Here is a 20,473-nt window from a genome sequence, read left to right as displayed (position 1 = left end):
ATTGTTTTTCGGTGGGCAAAATGTGGCTATATTCCTATAATTTTATGAGGTTATTCATGCTTTTCCATATGTATCGCAGCTGTGGTAATTTTAATAGCCATAAAATAGTTATTTAGAGTTCAATTGATTCAGACTACTGAAGGCCTAGGTGTGAAATGCACGGCCCTCCATTGCGTCAACTACTTTCAGGACTGCAATTCACATAGTTGAAGAAAAAACAAAACAATTAAACATTTGATTCATTACAATTGAAATGTAATTTCCATTTTTGAGAATCTACACCCAGAGTCATTAAAGCAAACAAGCACAGAAGCAATAAACACTACCAACACATAGAAATATGTTGACACATTTTATTCCTAAAACAGAAGCCACAGCGCCAATTGCTGGCATGGCATTCATATATATTTATATAATCATCTATATAGATTGCAGTTTGTTTTTGTGTCTAAACGTGTGGTATAAAATACTATTCACAACAATGAACCTCTTCATTAGAACACAGTGAAGTTTAGCTACAGCTTTGCTGTGATACATAATTCTTCACTTATTCTGGACAGTGTGATAATACAAATAGGCGTTTTCTTTTCCCGTAACAAAAAAATAATACTCTGAATGCAACAGTGACTTTCTCTCCTTTTTCAATGCGATCATTTTTAAGTACAATGCTTACATGTCAGCTTTAACCATTTGCTTTCGAGCAAGAAGGTGCTTTAAACCCTCTTCATTGATATATCTTTGTATATATATATATATATATATATATATATATAACAGGTTAAGAAATGAATAGTTAAAAACATAAAATAAATAAGATAGATTGCGTTCGGATACAGTTTGATCCAATGCAATATAAAATAATTTTAGGCTGTAAAGCCCAAAAGTCATTCTTTAAAAGTAATTTTCTTGATCAAGTACATCCCTTTGTTTCTTTACAGATAGACATCTTTCTGAGGACAGTGTTGTGTGAAACATTTGGAAAACCAACATGCTGCCGTTCTCTCATCGGTAAGAACCGATTCTGGGACCAGATGGAAAGCCCCGCTTGAAACTCTCGCTTTTGCTCTTCTGTGGAGTTCTGCGATACGAGCCGCTACAACATTTTGGTGAAGAAGTTGTACATCTGGTTGAGCACCACAAAGTGAATGGGCAAACATGAGCGGCGGTCTTGTGTGGCGGGGTCACACGTCAGCCAGGAGAGGGCGTTGTACTGCTCCAGCACAAATCTGACAGGGTACAAAACAACACAATGGGCTATTAATTGGAGAAATCTTTTAGGGCCTAAACAAGGGGTGTCAAACTCATTTGAGCTCGGGGCCACTTGGTAGAAAACACATTCTCTAAGGGGCTGGACTTATAGAGTCACGAAAAAGAGAATGAGGGAAAGATATTATGAAAAAAATATATTAGAAGTAAACCCATCTTAAAATGTCAATCAGCCGGCCGGGCTTTTCCCTCGCCGGTTTTTATTTTATTTTGTATTTTTTCCCCTTAATGGAGAATCTACACAGCATGCACTTAATTTTATTCAAGTTTTGTTTAAACAAAGAACAGGTTTACTAAACCTTCATTGCATTTGCTCCCTGTTAGCTTAAGATGTGATTTTAAGGTATTATACAAAATCATGCATGGACTTGCTCCTTCATATCTTTCAGATTTAATTTCCCCCTATGTTCCGGTCCGGAGCCTTCGTTCTGAAAGCGCTGGTCTACTAGTGATCCCAAGAGCCAAGAAGAGTTCAGTAGGTTTGAGAGCGTTCTCGATATATAAAAGTCTAAATATCAAGATAACAAGATATCAAAATAGATATCAAGATGTAGATATCAAGATAGATATCAAGATAGATGGATAGATAGATGGATAGACTTCATGCTCTCGCTCAACCAGCTCCCTCAACCACTCTCTTAATTTATACATGTTTTGGGTGGCTGACAGGCACTGCCTGCTGCTGCATTTTGCCTGCCAGGTAGAGCAGAGGGACAATTCAATGCGTTTTAGAAGCTTAATATGACAAGAACGTGGAACTTGAGAAGTGTTCATGGGCTTCATGGACAAAAAAATGTATTCAAGTATATTAAAGTGTTTTTAAGCAGTTAATTGAGCAAAATAAGAATCTATTTGCATTTTAAACCATTTATTTATTCCTGTTTTATAGAAAGAAATACAACACACTAATTTCAAATTAATGGGTTTTATAAATCTTTTGAGCAAAAAATGTGCATTTTTTTAGCAAGCTATCTAGCTATCTTTAACATTTTTATGCATTCCATCCAGCTAAAGTTTTACTTTTTTCGCTATATATCCAACAAAACTTTGGGCTCCTTATCTAAAAAAAATTTTTTTAAATATATTTTTTTTACTTTCTATCTGGCTATTTAGATGGATTCTTACCCTTTTGGCTAGCTATCTAGCTCCCAATTAGATTTTTACCTTGGTAGTTATTTAGCTAACTACCAAACTATCCATCCATCCTTTATCTGCACCGCTTATCCTCAGTAGGGTCGCGGGGGTGCTGGAGCCCATGCCAGCCATCTTCGGGCAGTGGGCAGGGGACACCCTGAACTGGTTGCCAGCCAATCCCAGGGCACACAGAGACAAACAACCATTCACTCGCTCATCGCCTATGGACAATTTGGACCGGCCAATTAAATTGACATGCATGATTTTGGAAAGTGGGAGGAAACCGGAGTGCCCGGAGGAAACCCACGCAAGCACGGAGAGAACATGGAAACTCCACACAGGAAGGTTCGATCTCATGAACTCAGAACTGTGCCGCACACGCGCTAACCACTCCGCCGCCGTGCTGCCCACTATCAAACTACCTTTTAGCTATTTAGTAAGACATCTAGCTAAGTTGCCTTTTGCGCTAGTTAGTAACAAAACGTAGCTTGACACTTGATAATGGTTGGAGACCCCTGGTTTACAATATTTGCACTTTCTGACTTTCTTTTCCCCCAAAATATTGGCAATAGAAGGTATAGTTGACATGTTAACATTGTCATATTTGTACTTTCTCTACAATGCTGCTTTTTTTATTTGATTCTCTTTGCTTTAGTTCTAGGGCAGTTGTAATAAATATATTTCTCTTCATTTTTTATCCAGTCAAAGTTTGAATTCCAAGTATAATAAAAAAAAAACATTTTCAGTGCCTAAAATCTTTGTGATGTGTTATTGTAAATGTAAACTCATTCAAGGGGAAGGGTTGAATTATTTAATGATCATGATATTTCAGATCAAAAGTATCTGTATTGGTTCAGAATCGAACAATCCTACCATGTAATAACTCGGATGGGATTGATATTAAAACTACCGGTATCACCCACTACTAGGTAAAAGTCTAAAAGGCAATTTCCTTTCCATAATCCAAAATGGAATTATACAGCAAAAGATTAAAGCTAATGCATGCATGTTTTCAAATGTAGAACGATTTAGTAAGAAGTACATTATGACAATGAGTTTACTCTGTTACTTTCCAAGTAACACAAGTAACCAAAGTGAGTGTTAGATTGCTGTTTACCTTAGCACATCTGAGGTCTGATTGGAGTCAAGAGGGTGGGAGTGTTTGCTGTGCAGGAGCTCGTCCGACTGCACTGAAGACACATGGAGGTGCAAAGAGGCCTGGAAGAGAAAGAGAGCGTGAGAAAAGGCTGTATACTGGATACATTGAATAGCTTAAAATACATTTTTTCTAAAAAACATTCAGTGGCAGGAAATGACTTAAAGGTAAAGATGGTGTCCATAACTTAATATACCTACAACTTCGCAGATTTATACTTTTTGTGGGTGGCTCTGTTCCCCATTAACCACAAAAACCAAGGGATTTCTATGCCACATTAATTTAATGATAGTAATGTTGGTAAGTATGCAGCTCTGCCTATTTTCTAACGGGGTTATTATAATGAGAGCCACATTCTGCAGTAATTTGTAGGCTTAAAACACACTTCTATTTTATAGCATATGAATAACCTATATTTTTTGTTGACAGTATCTGTGTATTATTTGTTATTGCAACATCCATTGCAGCCTCGTCATCCTGGAAGGGGGATGACCTCATGTGCGGTCCCTTCACAAGGTTTCTTCATTTTCCTTATGTTGAGGTTTTTGAGTTTTTCCCTGCCCTCGTGTAGGTTTTACATCAGGGGATGGTGTAATAATAGTCTGTGGTTTGCAATAATCTGTGGTCTGTGCAGCCCTTTGAGACTCTATGTGATTAAGGGCGTCACAAATAAACATAACTTGACTTGACTAGAGGGATACCGCACAGGAGAGCAGAGCCTCAGTACCTTGAGGAAGAGTGGACACTGGTTCTGAGCCTGCGGACAGACTGACCAGAACCATTCGGGCAGTGGACCGGCTTTGGCTGTGGACACGTAGTAGCCTAGAGCGAGAGGCTGCTGCAGGAGATTTGGCACTTCCTCACGAGATTCCATTCGGTCTGCCCTCTGGCACTGCAAAATGACAACATCCAATTTCCCATCTAAGTTAATTTTGTGGATAACTTAAGATGAAAAACTGACACAAAGTTTTGCAAAAAAACAGAAAAAGAATGCAAGTCACATTATTTAACTGTGTTTCTCAAACTGGTGGGTTGCGACAAAAAGTAATTTGTCGACGAATTTTCAGTGGGGCTTTTGCATTGATTTTGTCAATGCAAAAGCCCCACTGAAAATTGCTTAGAAAAAGGAAATAACTGAGGTTCATTAACACTCCTTAACAGTAAGGCTTTAACTAACGACTCTTACGTTGTCGACTAGTCACGGACTGTTGAATAATCGGATAATTATTAACTTTTTCTTACATTTAGCATGAAGTCGATTGAAGTATTTGGAAAATGTTAATAAACAAAAGAAAAATGGGTACAATGAAAAATACATCTTTTATTGAACTTACTGTGGATTCGTACAAAAAACAATTATGTAGAGAGATAAATACATACGTAAACCAATGTCCATTTTTAGGGACAGGTAAATAAATAATACATTCAAATCATATAAACATGGTTTATTCCTGTAAACCCAACTAGGCCCATTATCAGCAGTAGAACAGTAAATAAAACAAATATCATTTGCAATTTGTGTTAATTGCAAAGTACTCACCAATTCTCAAAAGGTTTTTTTTAGTTGACTTTGATGACTAAAATAAAGTTGCTAGCACATACTTTGTGCTATTTGGAGATGTTTATATCAATAATCTATGATATTTTGTGTCAATGGTAACTGACATGAATTTTCACTACGTAGTCATCAATGACAATAGAGACACTTCCAATTCTTACCTTGCTGTCATCACCTCCATGGTGGTAATTGGACCCTGGGGAATGCACGGGCGACGTGTTGGGTGACATGTTGATGATGTCAGCATCCACCAACTCATTTTCTTGGTCCAGAAGGTCAAAAAGGCCCATACCATCAGATCCATCTGAGTAGAAGAGTAGAAAAATGTGTTCCTATTACACCTTATTATGTAAAGAGAATGGCTCTAGGAGCACAAGAACTTCCTCAAATGAGTATTCTTTGTGACGAACATCTTGCGAGCAATACAGAGGAAAATCCAGTTCGCAAGCAGTCCCAGAGGCTACTACTAGAGTCTGCTCACCGACATCAGCTCAATCCAATTTCCCCTTTCAACTACCACCATCAGGCACCTAATTCTGCACCCTTTAGATTACCTTGTTTTTCGGGTTATAAATTGCAGTTTTCCATAGTTTGGCTGGGGTGAGACTGGCACTCTGGTGAGACTTATGTATGAAATCGTCAACACATTACCAGGTATATTATTCCGTATGGGGGGCACAGGGGGTGCATTTCACGTGAGTAGGCTTTTTACATTGTTTTATTCAAAACAGCCTTTTAAGACGACATGTATGCTTTTGGTGTTGGATTTTATCAAATAAATTTCCCACAAAAATGCAATGTATACTCCATTTCGATTTGTGTATGTTTTTTCCTTCTTAAAATTGTATCTTTTGGCTGGTGCAAGTTACAATCCGAAAAATATTCTACCTGTATTCCGCAGCAATTTTGTTTTGATCGCATCTCTTTATTACATTTCATAGTGTCTCCTTTTTGTGACCTTAGCCATAAGTTCCGGAAAGGGAAACAGTAAAGTGTCTCAGAAAAAAAGGAGAATGATGACAATTGAAACGAAACAAAAAATAATATAACAATTCTAGCGCAGTGTGAGTGAACAAGTAAAGGAGTGCAATCAGGAAGCAGCGAGTGACATACACAAAGTAACCAAAGAATATACGCAGCGTTTTGCTGCAGTAATTTCAGAGAGAGGTTATGTTCCTGTTGCATAAAAACAGCAAAGAAGAAGACCAACTAGAAAAGCTGGCATCTAAAAAAACATTAGGGAGCTGCTGCCTAAGTGGGAGGAAGTTGCTGCTTTGATTTGTAAAAAAATATTTAGAAAAAGTGGCAACTGGTCGTGCGCCAGCTCTCTTTAATAACACTTGCCCTTTGCATTTCCTTAACATTTTGAAGTGGAGGCTGAGGCAATTCCCCTTGGAAGTTTGTTTTTAAAAGACCTGTAGAAAGTGATAGCTTTGCGAGTCGAGCTAAAAGGGCAAGAGGAAGTGATGAATAAAAACTGTGAAATTGGTACCTTCAAACCATGCACACACGTTCATAACGCCGACTTAAGTCCCTCCATGGTAAGTGTTCATAATAAACTCGTATGTTATTTAGTCAAGATCAGATTATTTGTCTTACTTTATTCTTTATTTTTAATAATTACTTGAATGTGTTTTCAGTGATCAGGAATATATGTTTTATCGATATTTGGAGTTCACTTTGATCCTTTTGGGAGGTTGGAAGAGGACAAATTATTTTTTCAATTAGATAGATAGATAGATAGATAGATAGATAGATACTTTGTTCATCCCCGAAGGGAAATTCAATTAGGTCATATAGGAAAAATTCACTCATTAACCCAAGCATTTCGAGCAGTGAACACAAATTAAGCTCGTATGTAGAGTAGGGCTGCACAATTAAACGAAATCCAATCGATATCACGATGTTACTGTGCGATGGTGTAACCGCAAAACACTGCGGTGATTTTTTTAAGGATATGTAGTTCCAGTTTGTTATTTGAGTGATGGAATGTTTGGCCAACAAGAATTCTTACATTTAGGGGTTTAACAGCGTCAGCCAATCAGAAGCGTGTTTTCAAATGCACCAGCAAATAAAGGCGAGGCAAATTTTCCAAGACCTATGTGCACGACTTTGATAGGCTGGTGTAAACGATCATTTAAGCAGCCGGGCGCACAAATGGCCACCAAAACAAACACGATAGCTTGTTACTGTAGCGGCTCGTTACATTGAAAATGAATTCAATTAAATCAATTTAATCGGACTTTGAGGTAAGTCAGAAGAGCACAACAAAAAGCCGATAAACAACGCGTGCTTTTTGGATTTTTGTCGCGTCCGGGAATTGACTGAGGCGGCATCGGAAAGGAAAGCTAACTGCTAGGCTAACAACTCTTAAGCCACCACTGCCAAACGTGGCTAGTCACCATCGCCAGATCCAATACCCATGAAACGTATGACTTGGAGCTACCACTCACGGAAAAACGCTACATTTGTGAATCTTGTATTTTAATCATCACAAAAACCTTGCAGAAGTCTTGGTTACCCGTCACTAGCATGTAGCTAGCCATTTGCTTTCTAAATCGCTATCTTACACTGAAAGGAGTAGCCCTCCAATTTCGTTGTCCTTTTGTAAAATGACAATAAAGACCGTTAATTCAACTGCAATTTGTTTTTTTTCAGTTCTACAGTTGTTATTTTGTTACAGTCGTGCACTCTCAGTCTCTAAGGACGTAAACTTGAGGTAAGTTTGCATGTCAAGTTCTACCAAAAATAAAAAAAACGAACACAGAAATGCACTTTTCTTTTAAAATTCAAAATCACATTGAACTTGCAACACAGGTCTTAAGAATCGCAATTTGTTTTTTTTCTAAATCGTTCAGCCGTAATCTAGAGGTACCACTGTATGTTAGAAAATGTCTCTGTCCAAAATGACCAACAATAGAGAAACATTCGGATGATATTATAATGTGCTCAAAATTTCAGAGAATGGAAAAGTCCAGCTAACCTGTGGTGGCGTTGAGAATGTCGATGTTGGTGTCGATGCTGGTGTAATTTGAGCTGGCCACTTGGACAAATGCGGAGGTGGGGAAGACTAATATGTGAGTGCAGGAAGTGTCCTGGGGCGTGTTGAGCTGTGGGGTCTGCATGTTTAGGGTCGTGCTTCGGCCAAACACTGAGCCGGTCGACACGGAGTCTGGTGGGAAGGAGAGGAGAGACATTGGAATTCAATAGTGACACATATACACACATTTATATTGACTACACACTATTTTCCTCAATGTGTTATCAAAGGAAGCAGTGTTTCCCATACATAATAAAATTCTAGCAGGAAGTCTCAGAAAATAATGTTTTCAAAAAATAAACTAAAAATATTACATATAAAGGACTGCAAAGTCAACCAAAATAACTTTGAGATCTCTCATGATATAAATGTTCGCAAACGTCATGGTGTGTATTTGTGCTACGCATCTCTGTCAGTCAATAGGAATCTTGAAAAGTCAGCCCCTACTCCCGTACTTAAGTGAGGACTCTCACTGACTGTTGCGGTGGTTGTCCCGCCCCGCGTGCACTGGGTAAATTTTGAAATTGACGAGCGTAGTTTTTCAACTCTCGTTTTCAACACAGCGTTAAAACGCGGCTCTGCCATTGCAAGCTACCGTATTTTCGGCACTATAAGACGCACCGGGTTATAGGGTTTTGGTCCTTTTTTTGACATACATAAGGCGCACCGGATTATAAGGCGCTACAATGGGAACGTGGACAAAACAGTCAGATAGTTCAGTCCAACTTATTACCCCCTTAAACCTTCCGAAAGCTTGCAAAGACGCAAATACGTGTCGAGAACACGTGCGGATGCGGTGTCCGTACGATGTCACTCAAATGCATCGTTCCATCATTCGGAAGGTTAAAGTCTTGGGATTCAAGAAATGCCAACCATTCCTTAGTTTCTATTTTCTTTTTCGCTCACAACTTTACTGTGCATATGACAATAAACACTTGGAATTGAGTTGAATTTAAAAATAGACACTCCATTCCATCCATTATCTGCACCGCTTATCACAGAAACATCGAGTTCAGTCTGAAACAAGATACAGGGATAATATATTGCCGGAGTAGCTCACTGAAGTCGTTGTCTTTATAATAATGTGCAGCCAATGTCCTCTTATATCCGTGAGTGTAGTAAATCCAGGAAAATAAAATATTTACAAATACAGTATAGTAAAAAATGCTTTCTGTATGCCGTCAACCACGTGCTATACATATTCATCTTTTTCGGCCAATTGCAGGCTTTATTTTGCCGTTTAAGCCAATGCCAGCCTGTAAATGATAAAAAGGATCCGCCCCTTGACCTCCGAATAACTTTAGCCAATAGTGATCGATTAAAATGATGATTGACACATTGGTTAGCCAATGAAACCCCGGTAAATAAATCCCAGCATACACTGCGGACTACTTGGCGTTCGGGGGAAAATCTAGTCGGCGGCTGCAAGTTGGTTGCAAGATTTTGCGACTTAATGTTGATCCATAAATAGGGTGCACTGTATTATAAGGCGCATGGTCAGCTTTTGAAAAAAATAAAGGCTTTTAGGTGCGCCTTATAGTGCGGAAAATACGGTGATTAAAAGAATTCACTCAGAGCAGGAAAACACTTTGGCGGACACGAACCCTAACTAGGGCTCATAAATTGCGGCTTACAATGACCACCTGTAAACCATTGCTCTGGGTAGGAGCACCACATTCAAGCACAGGAACAGGTCAAAAGGAAAACCTGAGTGTAATCGGGAAAATAATCTTAATTTGGATTTGTTTTCTTTATACTAATTCCTTTAAAGCAGAGTGTTCCTAAAGAGTAATATTCAGAAGAAACTGAGGATAATTTTAACTTTTTGTTCTATGCATTTTAATATATTTTTTTGCGCGTTTTTCAGAGATTTCTTGTCGTTTCAGCCAACATTGGTAAAAGTTTCATTGAAAAATAGGTAAAAGATCTTGTACTTTTGGTAACACAGAAGAGTTAATATTTTTCATTTTTATTTTGTTGTGTAGTCTGTTTTTCAGGGATTCTGTGTTGCTTGACTTTAAAGTTGCTTAATATAAAATAGTCTAAATTTATTAAAACTTGTTTGTAGAGTGAAAAAACAAAGGCTAGTATAATATAGCAGTATAATACATTTTTAATTCATGATTTACATGCATAATGTAACATATGTTAAGTATCTCTGTCAGTCAGAAGGAATCTGGAGTAGTCATCCCCTACTCCTGTAATTAAGTGCGGACTTTCACTGACTGTTGCGGTGGTTGTCCCGCCCCGCCTGCACTGTAATTAAACGGCCGGGTAAATTGTGACATTGACGAGCGTAGTGTTTTCCAAAAGTTACAATAAAATTTAATTATTAAAGATACAATATTGTTAATAGATCAGTAGAGGCAACAAAAAATATCTAAATAGGGGTCATGCCTCCGGACCCCTCTGGACCAGGGATGTCAAACTCAGATTTTCTGTTTTGAGGTGGGCCAGATCAGTAAAAGAATATAAACTCCAAATTTATTGCTTACTTTTTCAGTATTATGCTTTATCATTTAGCCTATTCCATTTCATGTGAGGAACATTGATTTACGATGACTGAATCTTGCTATTCATTTTACTTTTATGCAATTATACATCTGGGCTTGCTGATTGGACAGCATTATTTATTATTAAAGTGTTTCGAAAAAAATAGCCAACTTTATGTGATGTAACAACAATGCCCCGCTCACTTGCTTCCCAAAATAAAGCCATTGATTGAGTGCCCCATCGCAGAGCATTGAGATCAATCGGCGTCTGAGAGGTAGTGCTTTATGAGCGAAAAGGTGCCCCATCTTCCTTGCCATCAATCTGCTCTGGACTAGGCGACGACAAGCATGTTGTGCTGCTGCCATTTGTCATGCCGGGCCAACATGTGAACCCACAAAAAATAAAAATAAATAAACACACATACAACACATGGCCGCAGAAGCCAACCGGGGTGATTGATACTAAAGGAACTGATACATAAATCCATAGATTTGGTCTTGCATGTACCTGGCATGATGATGAAGGAGCCTTGGGGTTCCATGGCAACTAAGCACACGCTGAGGATGCTGGGAGTATCCGAGGTGGAGATACCACACATCCGACACATCTCCTTCAGACGGCGGCTTAGTGATTGAAGGTTTCTTCTGCTCAGCAGTATACTCCAGTCTGACAGGTTATGAGAAACAAAGAGGCGTGTTTAAAGAAATAAAAATACCGTATTCTCCTCACTATAAAGGGCACTGGATTACAAAGCACACCCTCCCAAAAATATTTTCTGATATTTTTCATGTATAAGGTGCACCGTACTAAAAGGCACACGAAAGTAAAACTACAGTAAGAGCTAGGTTTACACAAAAAATAAACTACCGTATTTGTGCAATAATTGTTGGTCACAATTGCACATGATTGCTTACAATTGCATAGCATTGACTACAACGGGAATTGAACCAAGATCACAGTATCTGTGAACCAGATGCTACCCACAAGACCACTAAGTATAGGAATAGAAATACAGATGACACATAAAAAAACATTACCTTTTATGTCATCATCACACTATTTTGTGTCACGGTACCAAATGTTATTATTGAGCTGGGCCGCAAAAATATTGTCAGACGTTACACCGGTCCTGAGGCGCAGTATTGTATTGCCAACGTGCATGAGATTCTGGACTGACTGTAGAGACAGACATTGTGGGAAGTAAATTAGTCCTCTTTAAACGGACAAAGAGAAGGACATTGTGGGAAGTCGTTGTGTTGTCCTGAAATATATTAGTAAACACTTGCCCGTACATATTAAAAATGTTTGTAACTTACAATGCTTAATTCGAGCTTAGAAAAAGTGAAAAAAAAATTCTCTTTACTCTAACATATCTGGTTTCGTGACTATTAATAGAGTAATAATGAGATAAGATATTAATGCCTTTTGTGTACTGCGGTATCCCTAGTGGTTTAATGGATAGGATCTGGCTGTCCCCCCACCGCGATCCGGATAGAATTTCCATTCCATTATTCCCAGGACCGATCCCCATTGCCACCATTGTTATGCGATTGTGATTAGCAATAAAATTACAGATCAATACTTGCACAATATGGTAATGCATTTCCAATTTTGTCCACATATGAGGCGCATCAAGATTATAAGGTGCACGTTCAAACTTTTGGGCAATTTGGGGGCGCCTTGTTTTTCAGAAAATACAGTCATTGGAAAGTTTAACCTTATCTATGTCCTTACCTTTTAATTCCCCATGCCCAATCCTGCCCAGCCGTCCAATCACCACTCTCCAGGGCAATGACGTCATCTGCACAAGTCCCAAGCACCAATCCCACAGCTTTTGTAGGCCGAGGCGACGAACGGACCCCTTTTTCCTTCTGGCCCTGAGCAACGAACGGGCGAGATGTGGGCAGTCATTTTTCAGTGCTCATAAATGTGACAAGCTTGAGCTACAAAATAGCAGTTTTGGTCAAAACCCATACTTCTTGGGAATGTATGCAGTAAGCTTGATTGATAGCTATTGAATTTACACCTCAGGGGAAAGAATTGCTTTTTGTTATAAACAGTTGGATGCAAGGGAGTCTCAATATTTGTGTAACATGTGAAATATGATGGCTCAAAACAATGGAAACTGCTTTAACTCAACAATTGAGGCAGACAACTGCCTTTTTGAAGGCAGATACAGACTCTTAGTCATCAAGAAGGCTGCTAACCAACCAACTTGAAGTGACAGTATGTAATATTTAGCACCTATTCATTTATAAAACGATGTCAGTACCTCACAATTATTTCTGTTGTAATAATAACAATACTACTACTAATAATAATGATAAGCTCAAATACACAGTGAAAACATTAGACCACCGGGGATCTTGATGAGTTAGGAAAAGGCATTTGATTTTATCTCATCACACAGTTTTTACTCAGGGTGCCATGTTGTAAAACTTTGATTTGGCTGAACGCTTTCAATTCCGTTGTAATGGAGTATTATGGGAAATAGTTCAATCTAAACAACGTTGTACAACGTGGCACCATTTCTTATAATAGTGTGATGATGAGATAAAACCTATTACCTGATGCATTGATAACTACCTAGTGAGTTTGTGGCTAGGATTAGACACTTTGCTGTAACATTCACCCAGACATGTGAATATATCAAGGTTCGTAAACCTTTTTAGCCTGATTCAAGCACTTTTTAAAGACTTTCAAAGCCAATTTTCTATCATTTCCAGTACCATTAAAAGAAGATATCCAGCTGTGATCAAAATCACGACAGCCTAAACTTTAGTTTAAAAGCCCTACCTTATTTTGGAATCCTAAAATCGGTTTCAAACCCAAACTTGCAGCCCAAATCCTACATTTACAAGCACTTCTTAAACCTTGAAAACACAACATAAGGATTCAAGCATCTTGAAAGATTTCAAGCACCTGTTCGAACGCTGATACATGCAAAAACAATGGCAGACGCTTTTCTTTACATGCGGCCCGGTACCAAACGACCCGTTGCCCGTACAGTGGCCTGGTGGTCCCCGACCACTGACACAATGAAATCCCTTTTTGGCTACTAACCAATCTATTGATTAGTGAGTGGTTCTACCTGTTGGGCACATCTATGTTGATGATGCAGGTCTCCAGGAGTTCCCCATATTGGTCAGTACATGTGGCAAGGAGCCAGCGCTGGTCACGGGAAAGACAGTAGCCCACGAATAGCACGTTGTATTTCTGCGTCGCCTCCCCAAACATCTCCCCGAGCTCCGTCTGCTTGTCTTTAATGGGCGCCAGGATGAACGGAGGCGTGTAAAGACGTGCACACTCGGGTCTCTGCACAAAAGAATAGGCAACATTTGTACACTTTTTTCATGGCCAAATTGAAGCATCATTCAAGCACTTTCAAGACCAATGTTTTAATTTATCCAGTATCTTCAAAGGAAGAAATCCAGCGGCAAACGTTTTTTTGTGGAATTTGATGACCAAATAGTCGCCTTCTTGCTGTTTTTGTTCGACATAAAATCTGGTCGTGAAAGCTAAAATCGTTTTGTATTTTACCATTTTTTTGTAGATCTGTGAATATTTTCGTTTTTATTTCATTTGTTTTTTGTCAGAGATCCCATGCTTGAGATATGACATTACTAATTACTAAATAATTAATATTTGGTGCACAATGTTTTATCATTATTGATAATATATCACAAAAAACACTAATAATCTGGGGAGCCGTTCAGTGAGCCAGGCCAAAACAGACGGTGTTCTAAATAGAGCTGTCCTCTTAGATGCGACCAGTAGGGGGCGGTGACGCTTCAAGCTTCACATGTTAACGCCACAATGACAAATCACCAGAGCAGTGGCGTTGGCGTCCTTTTCACGAACTTAAAAAAAAAAAAAAACATTTATTGTGTGGTCTATAGAGCCAGACTACCAATTTCAGGCATTTTCAAAGAATTTGCCCAAGATTCAAGCATTTTCTTGACCTTAAAAAGACAACATTCAAATTCAAGCATTTACAATGATTTCAAGCACCCGTACAAACCATGAAAGGAATAGATTTTATAGGTGAACTTGGGGGTTTTCAGCCTTGTTAAAGCAGGAATCAAAATCCCATTGTGGAGACTTGGTCAAGGTAATTAGGGAGATCATGGAAAGAAAACTTCCCCCGCTATAACGCGGTTTATTTTACATGGTTTTGATGCTTCACGGATTTGCAATGTGCATGTGTTCTGCATTCTGAATGTAATGTAATTTCAAAAGTTTTCCCACTCCTGCCCTGGATAGCGCATTATATGTAGCACGGTGGCCAAACTTTTTGCCTCGCTTTCGGTTGAAATATTTGGTATGGAGGCCAAATCCAGGATGAACAATTCTTTAGAGTGCAACAAAAGGGGAAGATACCCCCTTTTTTACTAGTACAATATATTTTTTTGTTTCAATGTATAATAGAGTACTGTATTTAGTTTTATAAAAATTGTAAAAAAAACAAAAATAAAATAAGGCTTCTACTCCACGGATTTTGCCTAGCACTGATTATTTTTGGAACACGACCCTCACAAAAACCAGGGGATAACTGTAATTGGAAAAGGTTAAAAGTAAAATTCTTGACGCGCGAATAACAAAAAACAATACTATCTAATTGCAGCTAGTTGTTGTTTTTTGGCCGGACTGCACATGGTTTGAGAGAAAAGGTTATCTGAGGTAAAGCCATTTTGAGAGAAATAGGAAGAATTGCACCATTACCGTTACAGCTATAGTAAATCTAAACCAACCAACTGGCCTGTATGTCAAACATGGGGAAAGATGCGGCCCATTGGATGATTCGATCGGTCCTAAAGTCGTGTGAATGATGAAGAGTATTACTGAAAAACAGCTATATTTTTTCAGTTGAAATTATTTTACTGATCTGGCCCGCCTAAGAACAAAATGTCTGGATTTGGCCCCAGAGCCAAACTGAGTTTGACAGGCCTGGTCTTAACCTATTTGCTTGTCATGATAGCAATAAAAGTTAAAACAATGACTTTACCTCTGGGCTTTTAAGTGCTGTGTCGATGGCTAAGCCTGGGCCAAAGCCTGTCAGCGATTTGACATTGGTGGAAACGGGCAGAGGCCGCCTGCACTGAGCAAAGACAGAGAACGCTAAAGACTTAAGGTGCTGGATGTAGACGTGGCGCTCTTCGCCTTTCACAGGCTGAATCAGGTACTGGCAGGGAACAATCTGAAAGAATTAAAAGAAAAATATCAGAAAACGAATTCAGGTCTTCAAATCCATTTACAATTTAATGTATGATTCTGTTTGGTTGATTTGAGTAGAGCAGTAGTCGGCAAACTACGGCGCGCTGGTCGGATTAGGCCCACCAATGGATTTAATCCGGCCCGCAAGACGATGTTGAGAGAACAGGGTTTGTACACCTTTTTGTATGGACAAATTTAAGCACTTTTTAAGGAACTTCAAAGCCAATATTCTAATTGGTCCAGTACCATTAAAATGAGAAATGCAGTGTTGATCAAAAGAACTGGAAGCTATACCTGAGTTTCAAAACCTAACTCTACCCCCTACCTAATTTCGGATCCCTAAAATCAGTTTAGAACTCTAATTTACAGCCCAAACCTGAGCTCCTAACCCTAGCTGTACCACTAGCCATAATAATCCTGCTTTAAATTAAAACCCTAGCTCTAAATGTACTTCAGAACCCTACATTCAGTTTAGAACCTTAATATGGAGCTCTACTTGCTAACCTTAAAACCTACAACTAACACTAGCTATAACCCTAGCCCCAATCCCATTTCAAAACCCTAATTTGAGTTTAATACCCTAATAAGGGCCCTAACACTTAGTTTCTAACTCTGCTCCCAATCCTTTTTTTGGAACCATAAAATAAGTTAAAAACCCTTATTTGAAGACCTAACCTAAGAAACATGGCAACAATTACAAACATTTACAAGCACTTCATCTAAAATTCAAGCACTTCTCAAACAATGAAAACACACCATTCAAATTCAAGCATTTTCCCGGATTTTTAGCACCCCAACGAACCCTGCACATATGATTATCAGAAGGTTGACTCACCTGTACAAAAATGAGGCTCGGAGAGAAGAATCATTTACTTTCTGAATGAAGTAACTAGTAACTGTAACTAATTCTTTTTTTTTCCCCAGTTACGCGCCCAACACTTTACCCGATACCTGATATTATTGTTAGCTTATCCGTATTATTAAATGTAATAAGGAGCTTTAACATAAGTTAAAATGTGGCACAAGATGATCAGAATGTTGACTCACCTGTACAAAAATGGAACTCCGGATATGTGTGGGAAGCAGCTGAAGCATCTCAAGATAGCAGCGTAACAACCCAAGCGTCCACACGCTGGAGTGTGCAGGGACACTTTCCGAGTCCTCGTAGCTGAAAGGGTCTACAATGTAAACAACAATGGCTGGCGGATAAGTGATGGCGTGGGAGTCGCCATCTGTGGGTACGCCAACCTTGTCCCGTTCCAAAGTGCTGTGTGATTCACATAAAAGGAAAAGGCATTGCCGTTGTGTCAATGGCAAACTCACCAAACACAAAGGTGGGCAAAGTTTTTAAGTCACAAGCGATGTTCCCTCTAAGCGCAATTGCACACTGCCCAGACCCTCTTAGCGCACAGGAAAATCTATCACGCGCATAACAATCAGGGCTGGAAATTGCAAAATTAATTTACCAGCAAATTCAGCCAGAATTACAGTGCATGGTGGAAAAACAACGCGGGTTCCCTCTGCGGTGTTTTAAGCACGGTATTTTTCTCTGGGTCGGGATAGAGGAGGAGGGGGACTAAAGAGACAGGGGAATGGAAGACACCGCTTTAAAAATATATATTATTATTGCAGTATTTTTTCATCAATGAGACATAAAAATGACTAGAGACAAGTGTGGTTTTGTCATGATTGCTGATTTGGATCACCTGTACCCGCTCATTTGGCGCCAGCCGCTGCGGGCTACCTGATTGGTTCCCTGTCCTTTTTTAAGCCCAGCCCTGTCACTCTCCGGTTGTCAGTCCATCAGCGAACCTCTGTTGTAACAAGGCAAGCATTTTGACCCTGACTCTCGCCTGTCCTGTTTTTGCACCCGTTCTTTCCACCCGTCCGTTCCTGATCTCCCTGTTTGTCTCCGGCTCCGACCTGTTTTTGATTCTGACCACGTCTGCTCTCCCGTCCCGGCTTACGACCCGTTTTTTTCCGTCCTTGACACCGCCATCGCCCGCTATGGAAGATCCACTTCCGTATTCGGATAAAGATCCGATTGCATGAGCGGCTTGCTTCCCGCGTCGGGCGAGCAACGGGTGCTGCCCTTCCTCTTTCTATCAACAAACTTGTGGTTAACGCTACGCATTTGGGTCCTGATTACGTTCTGGTCGTGACAAGTTTACTTTAATTATCGCTACACAGTTAGACTACGTAGCTACATGATCTTTCCTGCCAATGTGACTATGTCAATGTTGCAGTGCAAGTTTCTGTCTTTTTTTTTTTTCGGCGGGGGGGAAAATGGCTCGTTTGGGTTGGCTCACTAAGAAGAGCCAGCCCTTTCAGCTCCCAAACGGCTCTTCGGATTGTCTTTGTTGCTTACATCCACAAAATACTCATAATTATGCCATATTATGCACAAATAGACTTAAAAAGGGGAAAAATACAGCAAAAAAATATAGACTGCAATGAAATAAAAAAATACATACAAGAAAAGAGAAAAAAGAAAAAAAGGGAAAAAAACGAAAAGAGGGTAAAAGGGAAAAAAAGAGGGCCGCGTATAGGTGCTTGAGGTGTCAATTCTGGCTACAAGCATGATCCTGGAACAAATCAAGCTCGGAAGAAGAGGTATCACTGTAAATACATGATGATAATGTTTTTTTTAAAAAAAATACAGAAAATTTTTTTTAATAAAAAAAGGCTTGAAAAACAGGATATACGTGTCCTTTAAAAGCTCATATCAAGCATACTAGTACGGTTTTACATACCTTTCTGGGGGCTCTGCAGGGTTCTGGCTGTTTGAGTTGTCACCTGAGGTGCTCTTATTCTCGGTTCCAGCTTGTCCCAGCTGTCCACTCTGAGGCCCACCTCCCTGGGTTTGGCTCCCCATGCTTCCAAAGGGAGTAAAGGAGCTTGCCTTGGCAGATTGCATCCCGATGTTAGACTGCCCAGATGAAGCTAACAAGTTGTTGGACGATACAGAGCCGCCGTTGCTGTTTGGGAATGAGGAAACAGGAATTGCACCCTGCTGGCTGGCTGGACCGGAGGCGGAACTCGTAGTTGACGGCTGGTGGGATGATGACGGGGGGCTTGTTTGTGTGAGGAGGGAATTGTCCAATGGCTGCGAGGCGAGGTATGGAGCTACAAAGAATAAAACATTAGAACATACACTTCACTGGATAAATAACTTTACAATCTGGAGCAGTGTTGGGACAACGTGTTACAAAACAATGTGTTCCTGTAACATAATTACTTTTCTCATGAAATTAGAGATGGATAGTCACAATGAAATCATACTGCATAAGGTAACTGTTCTGCTTATGAGAAACATATAGAGATGTCTTTGAGTGCCCTCTAGTGGTTAACATATTAATTGTTTGTTGCTAAAAATAAACAAAAGAGAAGGGCACAAGTTTGAACTTTAGAATGCACCGTAAGTATAAGAACATTTTGTGATTTCTTGAACAAAGATTTTTGTTTATGTTAACGTTTTGTAAAAATTAAGTAGTCTTGTTTAGAAAGTTGTTAAATTATATCACATACAATAACTGTTCTGTCTTTGAGAAACATATAGAGTGGTCTTCGAGCGCCATTTTGTGGTTAACGTATTAATTGTTTGCTGCTGAAATTAATTTTAGTGGTGAGATGAGATGACATAATGTTCTATGAAACAATTATAATTTAAATGTATTTATTTATTTATTATGCAACCCTAGCTCTTACTTTAGTTTTAATTCCATGCGCCTTACAGTGCAGTGCACCTTATAAATGGAAAATATATCACAAAGGGACTACTTTTTGGGGGTGCGCCTTATAATCCGGTGCACCTTATAGTGCAGAAAATACGTACTTTTTAAACGAAGTAACAAATTACTTATTTTCAGTAACGTGCCCAATACTGTAGTATAAAAGTGGCTCTGCTGGGCCCTCATATTTTTCACGTTTAGATTTTCTGTGCTCAAGAACGCAGGGTCAAGAGTGGGTAATATCAGAAAAAATGGCCAAGGACTGGGCAATAGACGCAGAACAAAAAAAGCAAGCCTCACCGAGGTTATGGCGGCACACTTGTGCATAGAGCTTGAGCTTAGTGAAGGCGTCGTCGTTGCTGCTGGCAGCCTTGAGGAACCAGTCGTTGACTGGCTGCTCCAGCAGGCTTTTAGCGCTGCCGCCACCGACGAGGACCATTCCGTCAGGGTACCCTTTAGAAATGGGCCGGTGGTGGCCAAGTCGACACGACTGCAGACAGGAACAGGGAGCAGAACATTAGAACAACGAGTTTAGAAAGATTAAACACAGTGAATTAATGGAAATCAGGGCATTGAAGGTTCTCTCAAACTGATTGTTTCTTTTAACTTAGACGCAGAACATGTCAGGGTTCATTAAGCTTTTTTATGGCCAGTTTCAAGAAAATTTTGAGCACTTTCAAGGCCATTTTTTCTAGGAAGAAAAGGGAAAAAACAGTGGTCTTCAAGAAATCGTTTTTACAAAGCACAAAGTCGCTATCTTGCTGCATATACTTTGTACTATTACGAGCTGTTCGTATCTATGATCATTCTGTGTCAATGGGCTGCTATAAAATGAAAATAATTCTGTCACTCTGCATTAACAGTGTATATATATATATATA

At 39.4% G+C, this 20,473-nt stretch overlaps 1 protein-coding gene across 1 annotated transcript in view; it reads right to left on the bottom strand.

Moving 5' to 3' along the window:
- Nucleotides 1-339: 339 nt before the first annotated feature.
- med13a (mediator complex subunit 13a) overlaps nucleotides 340-20,473 on the bottom strand; it is a 166,748-nt gene continuing 146,614 nt past the window's right edge. The window contains exons 19-30 of the mRNA XM_088320935.1: nucleotides 19,893-20,082; nucleotides 18,615-18,987; nucleotides 16,909-17,128; nucleotides 15,653-15,844; nucleotides 13,739-13,962; nucleotides 12,382-12,524; nucleotides 11,155-11,313; nucleotides 8,098-8,286; nucleotides 5,276-5,418; nucleotides 4,284-4,448; nucleotides 3,518-3,618; nucleotides 340-1,226 (exon numbers count right to left, since the gene is read on the bottom strand). Of these exons, the coding sequence (XP_088177061.1) occupies nucleotides 1,094-1,226; nucleotides 3,518-3,618; nucleotides 4,284-4,448; nucleotides 5,276-5,418; nucleotides 8,098-8,286; nucleotides 11,155-11,313; nucleotides 12,382-12,524; nucleotides 13,739-13,962; nucleotides 15,653-15,844; nucleotides 16,909-17,128; nucleotides 18,615-18,987; nucleotides 19,893-20,082 (2,232 nt within the window). The 3' untranslated portion in view covers nucleotides 340-1,093. The remainder of the gene's footprint in view (nucleotides 1,227-3,517; nucleotides 3,619-4,283; nucleotides 4,449-5,275; nucleotides 5,419-8,097; nucleotides 8,287-11,154; nucleotides 11,314-12,381; nucleotides 12,525-13,738; nucleotides 13,963-15,652; nucleotides 15,845-16,908; nucleotides 17,129-18,614; nucleotides 18,988-19,892; nucleotides 20,083-20,473) is intronic.

The sequence above is a fragment of the Urocampus carinirostris genome, chromosome 17 (assembly GCF_059441175.1).
Source record: "Urocampus carinirostris isolate Australia breed hairy pipefish chromosome 17, RoL_Ucar_1.0, whole genome shotgun sequence".
Taxonomy (NCBI): Eukaryota; Metazoa; Chordata; class Actinopteri; order Syngnathiformes; family Syngnathidae; genus Urocampus; species Urocampus carinirostris.
This window is presented reverse-complemented; position numbering and strand designations above follow the sequence as displayed.